Source organism: Clupea harengus, chromosome 5, assembly GCF_900700415.2.
Source record: "Clupea harengus chromosome 5, Ch_v2.0.2, whole genome shotgun sequence".
NCBI lineage: Eukaryota > Metazoa > Chordata > Actinopteri > Clupeiformes > Clupeidae > Clupea > Clupea harengus.
The window spans coordinates 919,488-937,500 of record NC_045156.1 but is presented as its reverse complement, the minus strand read 5'-3'; the positions used below and the strand labels follow the sequence as shown (position 1 = coordinate 937,500).

Sequence of the window (18,013 nt, the reverse complement as noted above, 5' to 3'; positions counted from 1 at the left end):
AGAGAGAGAGCACTGGAGCTCCTGTCAGCTGATGAGACCAGAGAGAGAAGAAGAAAAGGTTGGAAATCAGAGACAGGGTGAAAGTTTGAACTTGCTGGAATTTTTTATTTTTTTGGCTATTTTTTTTTTTTGTGTATAAAAGGCAAGGTTGTGTTTACCACGGAGGACACATGCGGATGATCAAAGATTTTGCTCCTCATCAGCCACCCCATTCACACACTAACACACACACACGCACACACACACACAACACAGAAAGAGTGTATGAGGTTCCCTGCTATGAGAGGAAGTGTACAGACTTCATATAATGCAGTAAGAGGGGGAGCTTTTCCTGCTGTGAAGTGACACTTAAACAGAGTGCTCAGAGTCAGGCTTGGCCTCTGCCACACTAAGCTCTGCCATCATTCGGCGTTCTCCTCTGTCAAGTCACTACATCCATTCTTCTCCTTCGCCTTCTCCTTCGCCTTCTCCTTCTGAGTCTCTTAAGACAATGGAATGGTTTAAGATTTAGAAGTTCGGCATTTCGAAAATTCGAAAAATATTGGCTGTATTTAATGAATTAATATGGACCTAAAGGCAAAACAGATTTGGGAACTCATGCAAATAAATGTGGCAATGGTCACTGGGGATTTAGTCAGTGTGAAAGTTTGTGTGTGTGTGTTTGTGTGTGCGTGTGCGTGTGCGTGTGCGTGTGCGTGTGCGTGTGTGTGTGTGCGTGCGTGCGTGCGTGCGTGCGTGCGTGCGTGCGTGCGTGCGTGCGTGCGTGCGTGCGTGTGTGTGTGTGTGTGTTTGTGTGTGTGTGATAGATAGGAAAGGAGTAAGAGGGAACTTGTTCCAGAGTAACCATGAGTAAGTGTGTGGGTGGATGTGTGAAAAGAGAAACTGTGTGTGCATGAATGTTTGTTTCTGTGTACCTACGTGTACGTGTGTACGTGTGTGTGCGTGTGTTGATGTGTGTTTGTGGCCCTGTGTGTGTGTGTGTGTGTGTACGTGTGCGTGTGTTGATGTGTGTTTGTGGCCCTGTGTGGCCGGGTTGAGTTATCAGGATATCTCAGGTCTCACTCCCAGCCCTCGCCGGGTGACCTGCCGGCCGTGTTGTGCCGAGACCTTTTTTGTGTGCGCTCAATTGTGAGGGGTAAACAAAAGTGGTGTATCCTGTGTTTGGTAACAGGGTGCGGCGCACAGCTTGGCAGCCTGGGCTGCTTTTAATGCCCCCACCCACCCATCCACCCTCCCACTGGAGTCAGTCCTGCTTGCTCATGCGGTCTCACATCCTGTACGCCTGTCATTGCCACTCTTTCCTTTGTCCAAAACTACATTACCACCAAGTTTGGAATAGGTTATCATATTCATTTGTACACTTATTTAATTAAGAAGCTATTGCTGTGCTGGTTTAAACAAAAAAAAAAAGATGTATTATTGTTATTAGTTGGATCAGTTCTGCACAGTGTTAAAATGCCCCCTCTTAATGACATTTCAAAGTGTTACTTCTAAGATTGGGAAGACCCTCTAAACATCATTTGAAATCTAAATGTGAACAGCTCTAACAACATTTCTATCTGCCACTGTAACCGAACTGTGCTTTGAAATGAGCCCCTCGGCAGGGGGGGGGTTTGAACATTCTAATCTGCGTTCATCAATTATGTATGGGATAATATTCAATGGACCCAGATATTCTTTAGAACGTTCAACTTTCCCTGGTTTCTCGGTACCTGAGCGGTTAACATAGAAAGTCAAGCATAGTCAGACTTAGTATAGATTATATGCATTGTGTGGACGTAGTCACTTTGGATTAGAGGATTGTTCATAGGGTTAACTGGTCTGCCTCACGTCTATAGAGGACATCTTCCATTTGTTTTGATTCCGGCAAGATTGGGGATATTAGATAATTTCCCTCTATTTATTGTTCTGACTCCACAGTGTGTACTCCCTTTCTCACTTGTTCTCTCTAACACACACACACACACACACACACACACACACACACCAGCACTACAACCACACTCCTCTTTTCTCTCCTCTTAATTGAGCATCACATTTTAGGGCCTTCCAGAACTTTCTCCCCCCTCCTCATAATGTCCTCCTTGGTTCCTCTTATTTGCCTTCCTTTTGAAGCGGTGGCGATGAGTGACTAAGGATGGAAGCTGATTGCGCCGCCTTTAAAGGCTCAGCCCTGCTGCACCAGTGTTTTACCTCCGAGAGTCACTGGCGTTGGCACGCGCGCACTCACGCTGGTGGTGGATATTAAGCTCTTTGATTCAGTCACACATTGTTTGCTGAATTATGAATGGGCGTAATTAAAATCCTGTGGCTCTTATTATGAATGATTAACTATGTTGTTTCATTGTTTGTCATTTGCCGTGTGGCTTGTCGTTAATTAAGCGGAAAAAGGATTGTACCTGTCTTAACTCCGTTAGGGGGATGGAGCCACACAAGAAGAGAACGCTCCTGTGTGTTTGTGTGTGTGTGTGTGTGTGTGTGTGTGCTGTGTGTGTGTGTGTGTGTGTGTGTGTGTGTGGTGGGGGGGGGGGGTCCTCACTACATTGGGCAGTAATAGAAGCACGTGTAATCTTATCTCATCTGTACACCTCAGCAGCCCATGTGTGTGCTGAAATAGTGTACGTGTCTATATATGTCATCTGAACACTTCTCTCTCTGAGTCTGTGTGTGTGTCTGTGTATCTGTCTGTCTATCTGTGTTTGTACTGTTACTCAGCACCAGCTTTGTATGCAGAGATTTGTGTGTGTGTGTGTGTGTGTGTGTGTGTGTGTGTGTGTGTGTGTGTGCACAAGGTTGTCTGTTTGGGCCTGTCCTCTAACAGCTCTACCTTATCTTCTCTCTCCCCCCCCCCCCCTCCCTCTCTCTCTCCCTGGTGGTCAGCAGCAGGTGTCCCAGGCCCAGCAGCTGGCCTTTCAGCAGCAGCTCATGCAGGTCCAGCAGCTCCAGCAGCAGCACCTGCTCAACCTGCAGAGACAGGGTCTCCTCACCATCCAGCCCGGCCAGAGCCCCCTCTCCCTGCACTCGCTCACTCAGGGTCAGTGTGTACGGACACACACACACACACACACACACACACACACACACACACACACACACACACACACCCTCGCACTCGCATACTGTACACACATCTAGTTATCACAGATAACTGGATGATATTTTTGGCCATTTAGCGAGCACGCACTCATTGATCCAAATTGACAGTGCCCTCATGTCGACTCATAGACACATTAATATCTACTGTATTAACTCTGTGTGTAGACATGTCCACGTCCATATGTCCACACACACACACACACACACACACATGTAAAACCACAGCCGTGTCTTCCTTATCAGCCTTTTCCCCTTGCACACGTCAGCCTATCTCGGCGCCTATTTGACAACACAACTTCCTTCCTCTCTGATTTCCATGGAATATGGAAGATGGACAAATGATCTCTGCCCGTGCCCCTTCCTGATAGTTCAGCATGCGGGGTGTAGTCCCTCTGTCAGTGGCTTGTCCACAGGGATGGGTGGGGGAAAGGGCGAGGTAAGAAAAGTCCCATTGTTGCTCAACTGCTAGCTAGCTTCTGTGAACTCTGCGTTGTGTCAGATTTCACAGAAGGACGGTGAGTCAGTGTGTGTGTGTGTGTGTGTGTGTGTGTGTGTGTGTGTGCGTGGGGGCTGTTTTCTTTTTTTTTCCCAGGAAGTTTATTTACTTTGTTTGTTTTGTAATATTTTCTCAAGGAGCAGCACCCTTTTGACAAAGACTCTTTCATAGTGTGTTTTACTTTTTTTCTTTTGGATGCATGACACACGGCATTCATTCCCCGGCTAAGACAAACAGTGGAGAATTAGCAGATAAGAAGGGGAAGAGAAAAGGGAGGCCTGAGTGGGCTGTTAGGTAATAGGCAATCATAAACAGGGCCCGTACAGTGCTGTTATTGTTTGGAGAGAGCATGGTATAACCCCCCCCCCACACACACACACACACACACACACACACACACACACACACACACACACTTGAGATCAGGCCGTAGCCAAAGGCACAGGCGTGGAGGCGTTTGTGTGCCATTTGTGTCTAATTCCAGAAAACTGCACAATGCAGATGTTTGTCAGACGCACACACACACACACACACACACACACACACACACAGGGGAAATGCATACATAATCACAAACACTGGTGAACATAAACCCACATAGGTACAAACATACACACACACACAAACAAATAAGTGTTTACACACTTTAGTAATCTATCTGGGATCTGTGACATGGGCTTTCATAGGGATGTTGAATTATTTGAAAAAAACAAACAGATAAATCACAGCATGTGGTCCCTCATGCTTGTGTACAGCAAGCGGTGTAGCATTGTTGCCCTCCACTCAGATTGAGCAATAGTTTTGTTGAGGGGAGTAATCCTTTCTGTCTCGCTGGCGCTGGGCGCTCTTGTTTTCTGGTCAGAGCTGGTTAGGCAGTCCCCACGAGTGTAGGATGTGTCCTTGGAAAGCCATCGGCAGTTAACTCAGTGTGAGACAGCTGTTAAAACACTTACCGACGGACAGGAGTCTCTCTCTCTCTCTCTCTCTTTCTCTTTATTTCTTTCTCCGATTCGCCACATTTTCTGCTTGGCTGTTTGAAGTTATTGATGACCTTTCTGTTTTCTACGCCACTGAATCCTTTCATGCACCAGTGCGCGAGACCTACACAGCCCCAGATCTAATCGACAATATTCAGCAACTAGTTAGCGCTGCGAGAAAAAGAAAGAGCGGAGGAAAAAAAAAAAGAAGAGAGAGAAAGCGCCGAGAGATGAATTATGCGACGTGTGGCCGCGTCGAGACCTTGACGATTATGTCTTTGGCTGCAGTAGCAGATAGAGGATTACTGCAGGGAGTGATGGGAGACGAGTGATTATTTGTCCTCCAGAGATCACAGATCGGACTGTTTGTTTGCTCTGCAGGCCAATCAGAATCCTGAGAGAGAATTTCAAAATATAGCTTGAGTCTCTCTTTTTTTTTTTGGAGGAGGAGGTACGATAGGATGGGATTGAGGGGGACGGGGAGGGGGGGGTAAGAAGAAAAATCTGATAAATTATTAATACTGAGTTGGCTTAATGGGTTAAGAAATAAACACTCTCCCATTGGCTTTTAATTGTCATTTATATGACGTGCTAGAGATGACTGCAGTTAATGTGCAGGCAGAAGAAACTGGGGCCAGAAGAGTAATTTCTCTCCGTCTGAGAACAGGCCGAGGTCTGTTCTCCATTATTAAAGTGTGGAGTTTGAGGACAGTCTCCACCATCCTCCTCACACAAAAAACAACTGTTCTGATCCTGCAGCACACACCTCTTGCCCTGCAGTTGTGTGGGTTCCTGTGTGTGTGTCTGTGTATTCTTGTGGTTGCATGGCAGCCACTGAGCACTCCCAGGTGTGGCTGCCAGGTGTGCGCCTCTACCTCCTCCTCCTCCTCCTCCTCCTCACAGCGCTGCCATCGGCTGACGTGTGTGTGTGTTTGTGGCCCACTGGCCTCCCCCATGACCCCCTCTCTGCTCACCACCACAACCGCCACTGCTGCTGCCGCCACCGAAGAACATCAGTTAAGTTGTCCAAGAGAGGGCAACGGGACAGTGACAAGACAAATTTGCCGGTAATATGAAAGCGAAGAATGTGGCAGCGCGTGAAGTGTTCGCTGGGCTGCGGCGCGGCGCGTCAGGGACGCCTAATACCCTCCCGGTGGCAGTGATTGATTCGGCCGGCCGCACGGCAACTGGTAATAGTTCCTGCAGCATTAGGAAGGAACATATTTTAGGCCTGAGGGGTGCATATCAGCCAGCCAGTGATTACAGCAACATAAACAGAGGTGCACCCGAGGTCTGGGCCCTGATGGAACAATAAACTAATAGTGGTGTCACCGCCCCCCCCCCCCCCCCCCCCCCCCCCCCCCCTTCCCTCGTGGCATCTGGGGGCAGCGTGAGCGGTAACAGCCCAGTTTAAAGAGACCAGGGCACTGGGCCATTTTTTATTCCACGGATGATGGCTCGCAACTGATGTCATTATGAACCTTAAATCAACTTTCTGCTTGCTTGAACATGGTCACCTGGGTACGGAGGTACAAGGACGGGAAAAGGTTGAAGAGCTCGGCCCCCGACTACCTGCCGCGGTAAAAATTGAGTTGTGCCTGCCGGTGATCAATCAAGTGTCCCAACAACATACATTTTTTACAGTGCTCATCTGTGTCCCCCACCTGTAATGAGTGGAGCGGGCCGCCGCTGACAAATGGAGAAAGGAGAGATAAACCAATCCGGCGTTTTTTAAAAAGAATGACCTGGAAACGCTCAGAGAAGCGCACGGCTTTCACCCCTTCTGCGCAGCCCCTAATAAAATGAGAGCCCTTTTTGAGTGAGCGCTCTGTGGTGATCCGACGAGGCCAAGAATGCATTATATCGAAGATATTAATACATTTGACTGTCATAAGTGATAGATTTTGAAAGGTGTGTGGTTTTTCCCCTGATTCCCTTGTGATGACAGAGGGAGTGAGTCACGTAGAGGACAGAGAGAGAGAGAGAGAGAGAAAGAAAAAGAGAGAGGGAGGGAGAGAGAGAGAGAGAGAAACAGGGATTGAGGAGTGGGGGAAAAAAAAGAGGGATCAGGGAGCGCAAGACAGCTTCGTCCCACTCCGTTACCCCTTCTCATCAGACGAGTCTATCCGGCGTGGTCTCGTCTCAGTAAACAGTGGTGTCGGGGTCAGCAGGACTGTTGGGTAATTGAGGGAGAGTGGGCTGCCCTGTCAAGCACATCGGCTAAAAATACATCGCACACTGTCACCGGGCACCAAGTGGGGGAAAATGATTGTTCCCGCAGCTGCAACCCAGGACACTCACTACAACTACAATGACCTTCCCCATCCAACATCAGCCCCCAAACTTTCCCTCTAAGGATTTAACCATCTGAACGACCAGCTAAAAAAAGAGAGGGGAAAAAAAAGGCCAAGAAAGCAAATTCCCACTGCATTAGAATGCTTTCGCAGTAGAGGTTTTTTGAAAGCCCTTTGACATTTTGTGTTTGCGCTAGTGGCCAACAAAATGTCTTAACTGCATGTCAATACATAGTTTCAAGAAGGTATGCACATCGACACTGCCAGGAAGACAAAGAGACAGAGACGGAGAAAGAAGAGATATTGGTGTCGGGCTGAAAAAAAAAAAAAGGATGCTCCTTGGAACGTGGAAAGGTTATTGATTTGTCCTGCAATAATTTCCTGCGCTCTTTGATATGCAAACGATCCGGCGTGAATTTACAGCAATCCTATCAGCCTCGTTTCAGTGCGCTCCGACTCCGGCTCAACGCTCCACTCCGCACCACCCCGCCCCGCACTCTCCCGGGGCCTCGCGCCTCATTAGGCCACTGTTCTCCATTACAAGCGTAATTAAAATCTTTAGGAGCTTATCAAATTAAAAATATTTTTTTGCTGATCGTATTGAGATCTTCACCTCGTCCCGTTATTTGGACCACAACAGGAATAAATTAAGACTAAGCATTTTGCATAGTGCATTAGGAAACGCACTCGTGGTGCTCCCTTGAAAAGGACCACTTCTCGTATCTATGGAGAACGATTAAAAAGAGAAGTGGGGGGGGGGGGGGGGGTAGATGGGTGTACTGGTGGGGGCTGCGGGCAGTCTAAAGAATATAAATCCACCCCTAGATAAGCATGTGCAAATCATCTTTCATTTGCCATTTGCTCATTTTCAAAAATCGATTTAATTAATTGTAATGTTAAGCGAGTGGTCTTCCCATCTCTCTCTCTCTCTCCCCATCTCTCTCTCTCTCTCTCTCTGTCCCTCTCTCTCTCTCTTTTTCTCTCTCGGCTTAATTCACCAGCAATATCCAAGGGGTCTTTTAACATATTTAAAAACCTGCCTCTATTCAAGTATTCATTTATGAATACCCACTGCTAATTTGCTTCCATTCCTTACGAGTACATATTGGATTTCTCAATATGCCATTAGAGATGTAAGGTGGTCAAATACATTTCATAGTCAAGCACTTCAAAATAAGAAAAAAAGAAAAGAAAAAAAACTTTGGCCAATGCCTGCCATTGCAGTTGACTGTTTTTTTTTTTTTTTTTTCCTCTCGTCCTGTCTGATCTGCACTGTCTCCTTCATGTCAGCTGAAGGCCACATTTTGCATTCTCCCAGACATTGTGTGTTTGTTCTGGCACACGTATACATCGCTGTGCAGACAGTGGCTGTGTTCTCTCAGACACGGAGCGCTCAGAGTACAAATACAGCGTCTCACCCCGCCACCCCCACCCCCACCCCCCACTCCTTTTCTCTGTCCCCAATCTCGCCCTGGGTGTGTGCATCGCTGTCAGTCAGACACAGAGAACATCACGCGTTATGTGTGTGTGTGTGTGTGTGTGTGTGTGTGTGTGTGTGTGTGTGTGCATGAGGAAGAGAGAGAGAGAGTGTGAGTGTGTGTGTGTGTGTGTGTATGCACGCATGTGTGATTGAGCAGGAGAGATGTCTTGTGTCTTCAAGGGATTTTTCCCCCCTTTCAAAGGATGTGTGAGCGCCTGTGTGCTTGACTTGTTAAATGAGGTTTAAGTCTTCTGTGTCAATTGGAGGCGGTGCGAAGCTTTAAGTATTTTGCACATTAATGCGCTTTCCAGAGTATTACCCCAGGGTCTTGTTTTTGTGTGTGTGTGTGTGTGTGTGTGTGTGTGTGTGTGTTGTTGTTGTTGTGATGTTCTATTGTAAACTTTCATGTCTTTCTCTTTCTATCTCGCTCTCTCCCTCCCTCTGTGTGAGCACACACACTGCCTTCCTCTTTCAATCTTGTGAGAGGGAAAAAAAATGGTGATTATTCAGATTTCATGCCTTGTCTGGATGTTAATTATTTACTCAGGGCATGAAATGTGTGTGAATGCCAGGGATTTGTGTACACAAACACACAGGGCACATCACAGAGCGAGAGAAGAGTGGGAGGAGAAAGGGAGGGGGGTGAGCAGGGGGGAGTGGAGCCGTTCGCTCCTTCTCACACACACACACACACACACACACACAAGCACACACACACACACACACACACACACACACACACTATCACCTCTGTTGTGTAAGCACTCCTTTCTTTCTTTTTTTTAATTCCCCCTCATTAATACTCGCCTTTGTTTACACATGCTTTGATTTAATTACGTGACGAAGAGAGTCGGATTAGCCGTTAATTGATTTAATTAGCCAGTTTGTTTGTTGCAGGCATGATTCCAGCCGAGCTGCAGCAGCTATGGAAGGAGGTGACGAACGCCCACGTGAAGGAGGAGAACAACAACAACAACAACAACGGCAGCAGCGGCGGCGCCGGTGGAGGCGGCAGCAGCAACGGCCACCGCGGCCTGGACCTGTCGTCGCCGGCGCCCACCAAAAACCCGCTGCTCAACCATCACGCGGTCACCAACGGCCAGTACATGGGCCTGAAGAGAGAATGGTGAGTCTGAAACACCAACGCCTCAGGCCTCTTCCACAGACCTGGAAGCTAACCGAGCGCTAGCTTTTAGCCCAGTTCATGGCAGCACACTTAGGGCTATTACACGCACGCTAACGTGAATGTAGGTTTGTCTAGGAAAGGGGAAAAATAAAGAAGGAAATGTCTTGTTTTCCTTCAAGGAAACATAACTGCCTGATTGGGAAAGAATTCCACCTTCTCACGCCCTAACGCTCTGCCCAACCTTAAAATTGGACTAAAGCACATTAGGTGGTACGTTTTCCCATCATCCTTGACTAAAAGAAAAAAAAACGGGGGCCCTACTTCCCTCCAATTTAAGAGGCGGCCAGGCCTCCCAGGGACTGCACTTGATGGACACGTACCCATAGGACTTTGCCCACAAATGAATATTAATTCGCAGTTTGTAAGTACCTCACTATTTTCATTAAGGTGCAGGCGCTTTTTTCTTTTTCCCTCTCGCCCCGCGTAGCCACGTTCAGCTGGGAATTCAAAGGAAACACGTGGGAGGCAGGAGGATGGCTTGGCGAGCAGATTGCTGTAGAGGGAATAGGATCAGTGCAGTATTAATTAGCGGGGATGCAGGGTGGGGAGGAGGATATTATTTCAGTTTTGTGGTTATGAAACTGCAGCTGTGACTTTGGCTTGAGCTGGTTAAATAAAAATCAAATATTATTTTCCCCTCCCCCTCCTCCCCCAACAACACAAAAATACACAGACTCTAACCCTTCGTGCCCCTTGTGATAATGAAGTTTTTCCAGGCCCATCTGAACTTTTTTTTTTTTTTTTCTCCTTTCTTTCTTTTTCTGGTCACAAGAGACACAAGAGAGGAGGAAAATAGGTCTGTTTATTTAAACTTGCAGTAACCTTGTAAATTATATATCATTAGTTATGAATCCCGCCTTGTTGATACAGTTCCCTAAGAAATTGCATAGTATGAAAGAAATGCCTCTTCTTTATTTTTCTCTCCCTCCATTTTTAACCCTGACTGCTCACTTTTGTGTTCTAAATGTTTATTTGGAAGAGCAGCACCAGAGGGAGAGGGGAACAAAAATCCCTCCCTAAATGCGTGTGTCTTTGAGGAAAAAATTCATTTGGCCTGCAACACGTTTACTTGTTTTTACTGGAGCTGAGGCGTGACCTTTGAACCACGCGAGCAAAGCCTCCAGGCACCATGAGCTCACCCCGTTTACATCAGACCTGCGTCTGGCTGATCAAACCCTACATGTCGTTAGGAAAGCTGTGCAAATGAAAACATGTTTAAAGCTTTCTGAAAGCCCTTCAGTCCTTTAAGGTAGACACACGTGCACACACACACACACACACACACACACACACACACACACACACACACACACAGGCAAAGGCCTCTCAATGCCCTGGAAAGTCCCAAACATGGAGCTGGTGACTGAATTGATCTGCGTCTCCCATAGGGCTATCGCGGTGGATGAACTCGGAGTGACTGCATTACAGCCGTGGCTGCTATGTAGAGTGTCGCGGAGAGCGAGCCACTTCAGCAGCGGGAAGCACACACGTATAGAAGAACGAGCGTGCGACGGTTATGCTAAATAGCGTGCTAGGCCTTATCTGCGTGGAAATCGGCACGTCGGCGGGAAATGTTAGCTGAAAGTAGGTTTGACATTTCATCCGATTGTCAGGTCTAATAAGTGAGCATTATAGCACGCCCAGCTGCCCCCCCCCCCCCCCCTTTTCCTCAGAGCGTGTCTTTATGTCAGAGGAACACGTCTCTTAACGCCCGGGCCTGCTCCTGTTGATAGCGAGTAATACCCCCCAGCGTGACGGAAGCCTGCACTTAGCCACGCAAGACAGACAGTGTGGATGGATGAGCAGAACTGAACCAAGACTAGAAGCACCTGACTTTTCCCTCCCTCTCTCTCTCTCTCTCTCTCTCTCTCTCTCTCTCTCTTTCTCTCTCCCTCTCTCTCTCTCTCTCCCCCTCCCTCTGTCTCTCTCTTGCATAGCACACGCCCATAATCCAGTGGTCTCTCCACTGTGGTCTCACCATGTGCAGACTGGAGGAGGGGTGCAGCTGAGGTTATTGACACCCTCACTCCATCACACGTCTGCGGCTGAGCACAACCAGCAAGGCCTCATCACTGCCATGCTGGTGGTAGTGAGAGTGTGGTGCTGGTGGTCGGGGAGGGGGGAGGGCGGGGGGGGGGGGATAAAACAACAACCCCTCCCTTCCTAGGCACCCTTGAAACATCCGGGAAGATCTCTGCAAAAAAACTGGCTGCCTTCAGTCTCTCTCTCTCTCTGGCACTCCCTGTCAGAGATTAAAGAAGACGTCAACAGCAGTTTAACACGCGCGCGCATGAAGAAGGCATTCTGAGGCTGAATATTCGGCAAGTATCTGAGATCTGTCAGGAACCAAGCAGGTGTTTTTTTTTTATTTAAAAAAAAAACAAAAACACAGACTCTGCTTGACTGTAAGCAAATTTCAAAGCATAGCGAGGCTAAAAAGAATACTCTCTGAAGAGATTGCGTATTTATCATATATAGTCATATTATTTTGGTCCTGTTGGTAGCATTAATTCATAATTGTGAAGATGCAGCATCAAGTGTTCTTTCAACTGCCTCCACATTGCTAAATACGAACATGCCAGTTCCTCGCATGAGCCAAAAAAGACCAAATATTGTTTCATGTAATTTATCCTCACAAGAACAAATGGCTGTGCCTTAATCCGGGGATTTGAATAGATAATGGGTTTTTGGCCGAAACCGAAATAGAAAGCGTCTCATCCTGCCAGCGCCTGAACTTAATGAACTTTTAATTGATGTGGTTTTTCGCGAGTCCTTTTTGTCAGGCAACAGACACGACCCACTCTGCTGATGGACCTGTTTTCTCCAGCGCATCTCAGATTGGTTTACAGTGAGCCTAAGTACCGTGTAGTTAGTTTCATGTGTCATATAAAATCTTGCCCAGGCACCGCGACGCCTGCAACTAAAACCTTAAGTGCCTCCGCAGGCATCACTCACCGGCCCTTTCACTTCCTCCTTAAAGGAAGGGAGGGGAAATTCAATCGGCGCGAAGAAAAAAAAAAAAAAAACACACCGAGACGAGACCGAGATGTGCTGCCACTTTTAACGGCCTCCAAGATGCCCACCTCTTTCCCACAGAGCAGCATTCCAAATTCTCCGAAAAATACGCACAAATATGATGGAGGGATGGATGGATGGAGACGTTCCTGTCCGCTATGCTGTCTGTCTTTCTGTCTGAGTCTGTGTCTGTCTATCTGTGGGGACTGTCAGTCAGGAAACCACAAGGACGAACACCTTGAGTTCCCTCGCGGCTCCAAGTCTGAGTCCACTTGCTTTTTTTTGGTGCTAAATGAAAATTGCCCCAGTTTGGATCAGCCTACTGGTAGACGGATGAAGAGAGAGAGAGAAGCTAAGGCCCAAATACACTATCTCATGCGCGCACTCACACACACACACACATACACACATATATTTAAAAATCGAAATATTTAAGGACATTCCACCTCTTTTTCTTTATTTTGTAGTATTCCCTGATCTCCAGCCAATCCAGGGCACCTAGCTCCCTGATCTGTTAAAGAGATGAATAACGCTCTTCAGCTGAGCTCACCCCCACCCCCACCCCCACCATTCTCTCCTTTAATTGATCCTGCACTCCAAAAAACGATGATAATGAAATCATTCTGCTGAAAGCCTCAGCGTGCGGTTGCTGATGGTGATGGTGGTGTTCGAGGTGTAGGTGTGGGGGGGGGGGGGGGGGGGGGGGGTGTGAGAGGGTCTTGAGACCCTGGAGGGGGGTGGGGATGCAGTGCAGGGCAGGGCAGAGGCCTGAGCACTGAGGCAAGTGCTGTTGTGACTGGCGGTGTCAGCCTTGTCTAAACTCCGCCGCGGCCCTGCAGACACTGGCCCGCTCACCGCTCATTAACGCCAGTGCTAACGCTACTCAGCCCTTATGCGTCGCAATGCATGCACCCAATATGGCGCAACATTTTCTCGCATTTCAAAGGCCTCAACTATCAGTTACTAATATATGCACCCAACTGAGCTCATATGCTTTTGCCGAAAATTGCACGACTGCTTAATCACTTTCTTTCTCCTTTTACCTCTGTCTGTCCTCCAATCCAGTCTTCTCTCCTCCTCCTCCTCCTCCTCCTCCTCCTCCTCCTGTTCCTCTTCTTCCTTTCTCTTACACACATACGTAAAGCAGATGACACGCTTTTCCCACATTTTTTCGGTAACAAGATCATTAGAGCTCTCTTTCCCCCTGGGCTGCCTGCCTCTCCTGCGCGGCGTCCTGACAGACCTGCATAGTGCTCCAGTCAAATTTAAAACTCAGCCAGCTCAGGAGCTCGCACAAGACAAAAAAAAAAAAAAAACATTTTTCTTCTTTCCTCTGCCACCGCCAAATAAGGTCACAACAGGGAAGATGGGAAGAGGAGGAGGAGGAGGCTGGGGGGTGAAGAAAAAGCCCCGAATCTCAAACACTTCTCCTATTACACTAATGTAGATCATTTGGTGCAAATTTTGTCATTTACTACTGTTTAGTCATCCAGCCATTTAGCAGGGCACTTGTCCTGGCAGCCCCTCCGAGCTTTGTACTCGGCGAATCCCCACACGCTCGCCGCAATTCAATATCTTATTAATACAAAATTAACCAACATGCCTACTCAGAAAAAATTATGTTAAAAAAAAAGCATGTCTTTAAATTAAAAATCAGTGCTTCGTTCACCAGTCGAGACATTCCTTGTTAAAAACTCATTATAGGAGATCTTCCACATCTATTTATTAGCTGTATCAAAACAGACGTCTTAATGTGTATGCATAATTCATAATTGAATTTTTTAAAAATATTTCTGCCTTTTGCAAGGGGAAAAAAAACTGTTAACCGCATTCATGAATGCTTCACTGCCTCCTAATTGCAATGCAATTATCACTTGTTATGAACAATGTGAACTCTTAAGCAAGTAATTATAATACAAGGGAACCTGCGACGACCCTTAAAAATTCTTACTTGAGGTACAGCTTTGCTACCATTGCCACAAAATGAGATTTGAATCTTAACATTGCCGTGGTTTAATTTTGTGGTGCTCATACATCATATTGAAATGGATGACTTTTTTTTTTCCCCACTTTCTTTTTTTTAATTTTAAATTTTTAAATTTTTGCATTTGTGAGGATGTACTCTAGTGGGTATACATAGGGTCAGCCTAGAAGTGCAGAAAGCCTTTTTTTAAACCCCTTTCTGTAAGAAAAAAGGGTGTCTGTACCCATGTAGGTTGGACAGGTACATGTGAAATGAATTCCCTAGCGGTGGCACATTGGGATTTGGCTGTGGTGGGTCCCATCTTCCCTTTCTCTCCTCCTCGTCCTCTGTGGTGACGGAGATAGCTGTTGCACGCCTGATGTGGTCTAAGGCGGGCTTGCTGACGCTGCGAGAAGGCAGCAGCACAGGTGGTACAGATATAGGACAGTCCCCCAGGCTCTTGTAGCGGAGACTTGTGTGGCTTGTTCGGTGTCCATGTCCATATGGCTGCCTGTTTTGCTTAGATACAAACACTGGCTCCAGGACAGGCATCAACCGCCCCCGCCCCACCACCCGCTCCTATCCCTTGTCACAGACTGTGGTGGAATCCTGCCCCAGCACACACACCCCTCCCCTTCTGTAGGACATATGGAAGATGTTGTGTAGTTTGTTTTGGGAGCAGAAAGAGGGTACCAAAAGCCCCCCCCCCCCAACCTCCCACTCTACCCCACCGCCTCAACCCCCTTAAGCCTGATCAGATGTGCGCGTGTGAGAAGCTGCCGACATGGCCCGGTCCAGCGGATAAATTGATCGCAGGCCGGACTGTTTACTGTTTGTGCTCAGCGGGAGAGCGCCAGATGGATTAAGGCGCTTCCTGTTGTGGGAGAGGCCCCAGTCCCTCCAGGTGGATTCTGGGGACACGGTTCAGCGGCCAGGGCAGAGGACGCAGCATCTCGCACAGCCCCTCGCAGGCCGGATCAAAGCGTTCTGTGACTCCGGTCAGCGCTACAAAATAATTACGTATTGATTGGCTAGATCTCAACCCCCCCCCCCCCCCCCCCCCCCCCAATCCACCACCACACCTCCCTCCAGCCAAGTCAGTGGTCACCTCCAGCCAGAGAGGAAGCAGGGGTCTCATAGCAACGTGGATTGCACACTTCCCAAAGTTGAAAGGTCACCTCAAACACCATCGTTTTTGCACAAAAGGAATCGCTGGACAAGCGCTTTTGCTCCAAAACATCCTCTGCTGTTTGTCTGTTTGCACTGCATCTGCAAAGTCAGTAACGCAGCAAATTCCAAACTGTCATGTGTGCAAGACTTTGTGTCATGTCTGTAATTTATTCTCTCTTGCTCTCTCTCTCGCTCTTTGCTTCTTGGCACAGCTCCACACTGGAGGACCACTCTCACCACAATCACCCGCTCTTCGGACACGGCGTGTGCAAGTGGCCGGGGTGTGAGGGCGTGTTCGATGACTTCCATACATTCCTCAAGTAAGTGTGTGTTCTGGCCTTCAAAAAAAATCTCACCAAAGTGTAAACTGTAATCTTTGGAGCAAAGAAAAAAAAAAGAGAAACTCCCTGGAAACTTCTCACTGGAGGGTTATCTCAGCAGTGCCCTACTATAGGTCCTTGGATGTTTCCTTTTGTCTTTCCTTTCGTGGCCCTTGACTTTGGCCACTGTCTGGTGTAATTCTTCAGCGCTACAGGTGTGTGCAGTACCCTAGTGGGGTTCGGGGCTGCCGGGGGGGGTGGTTCAGGTACCGGGTCCGATCTCTGGGCTCAGTGGTGTGGTTTCCTCTCCCTGGCCCAGCGAGGGGCTGATAATTCCTGTCATAAGTGCCTGTGCCCATGGCGACGCTGGCAGTTTTTCCCAAACAAACAACAGGAGGATGTTTATCTGCGGCCGCCGACACTCAGGGCGCGCTGCGTGTTTGCCCTTGTCTCTGGACAGGGAGACTGCCATCACTGTTTCTCTTTTCTTCTCCACCCAACCTCTTCCTATCTCTATCTATCTCTCTCTATGTATTTCTCCCTCCCTTTCCCATTCTCCCCCGTCATTTTTCCCCCCGTGCTCTTGCTGTCTGCTCCTCTTTTTGCCTCCCTGGCTGTAAAGCACAGCTTCAGGGGTCACCGCCCCAGTAAATGTCCTCTCAGGTGAAATGGCCTGTTTGCCGCGGAGGGCCCCGGCCTCCTGACGGGCTGGACCACGGCTCCCTCACATTCAGTCGGGCCCATTTCAGCCCAGATGCCAGAGCCTGCACTCCTCCACGCCCCCCTCTCCTCTCCTCTCCTCTCCTCTTCTCTCCTCTTCTCTCCTCCACTCCCCTCTCATCTGCTCTCCTCTCTTCCCCCACACATCCAGGGGTGACCTGGTCCTCTGTTTGCCCCGCTGGCCTCAGTCGGGTCTGAGTTGGGAGTGTTGTAATCTTCCCTGTGTGTAATCCAACACATAGCATGGCCGTGGCCTCGGCCACAGGGGGGGGGGCCAGAAGATGAAAACGTCTGTAGTGTGGCAGTGGATCAATGGCTTTCTGTCACCCTGGATTAGCTGCACTTTAAACAAGATATGACACAATTCCATTATGGGAGGAGAGAGAGAGGGGGGGGGGGGCTTGAAACTAAAACGGGGAGTATGGAACACTGAGGGGCCCAGAGCAATCACACACACACACACACACACACACACACTCATATACAAGGCATGCTCTCATATCAGATAGGTGAGGGAGTCCACAGCTGTGTTGGCCTCACGTTGTTTCTCTTATTTCTCTCAGCAACAGCCAGCCACCCTTAGACAGGTTTATTCGAAGCCATGTTTGAAAAGCTAAAGGCACTGTAAACACTGGAGAGATCACTTTGCAGATAATAGTTTAAGCTGTCTTAGACTTCTGTTTACCAGAGGGAAGTATAAAAAAAGGGATGACCGGTGTCAGGGAGGGAAAGTTAAAACTTAAAAAAAGTAAGGTAGGTTCCTTGTATTCCTTCTTGCCGACGTTGAAATATTATTTGTTCCACTTAGTTCTAGGTGTTGTGAAATGACTGCTTTGTGTTGTGCGTTTGGTCCAGTTGACGGCTGTTTAACTGGGCCCTGACACCGGCTCCCCATTTTTTGTATTTTTTTTGTTTATAGAAATGAGAGGAATTAGAATTTGAGCACTCACTAAAAGCCCTCTCTCTTTAAAAAGTTACTAAGTGCACTCCGTACTGTTTTTACAAGTGTTTTTATCATGGCAACATCTTGTTTACTTTAGTTGCCTGCCCTAAACTGCTTGGAACACGTTAAGAAAACATTTGGAGAGTCTCCACAAAGCCGCCTTTGTTTAACGACGGGCGGGAGTGCACGGCGCTCACCAAGGTGTTAACTCTCCAGCCCTTAAGCACTTCCACATGAAGCTCGCACACACAAAAAATAGCCTGTTTGCCACCAAATTAATCACAAAAAATGGCAGAAATGAATGAAATCTTTCTGGTCGATGACAGCGGACCCCCCTTGCAGTGTAGCTTCTT

The 18,013-nt window shown here is 47.9% G+C and overlaps 1 protein-coding gene across 16 annotated transcripts in view; it reads left to right on the top strand.

Moving 5' to 3' along the window:
* The window catches only part of foxp1b (forkhead box P1b), a 165,723-nt gene that overhangs the window by 124,628 nt on the left and 23,082 nt on the right, over window positions 1–18,013 (top strand). For all 16 annotated transcript variants that reach the window (XM_031567229.2, XM_031567228.2, XM_031567227.2 and 13 more), the window contains 3 exons: window positions 2,884–3,034; window positions 9,241–9,469; window positions 15,890–15,997. In XM_031567229.2, the coding sequence (XP_031423089.1) occupies window positions 2,884–3,034; window positions 9,241–9,469; window positions 15,890–15,997 (488 nt within the window). The remainder of the gene's footprint in view (window positions 1–2,883; window positions 3,035–9,240; window positions 9,470–15,889; window positions 15,998–18,013) is intronic.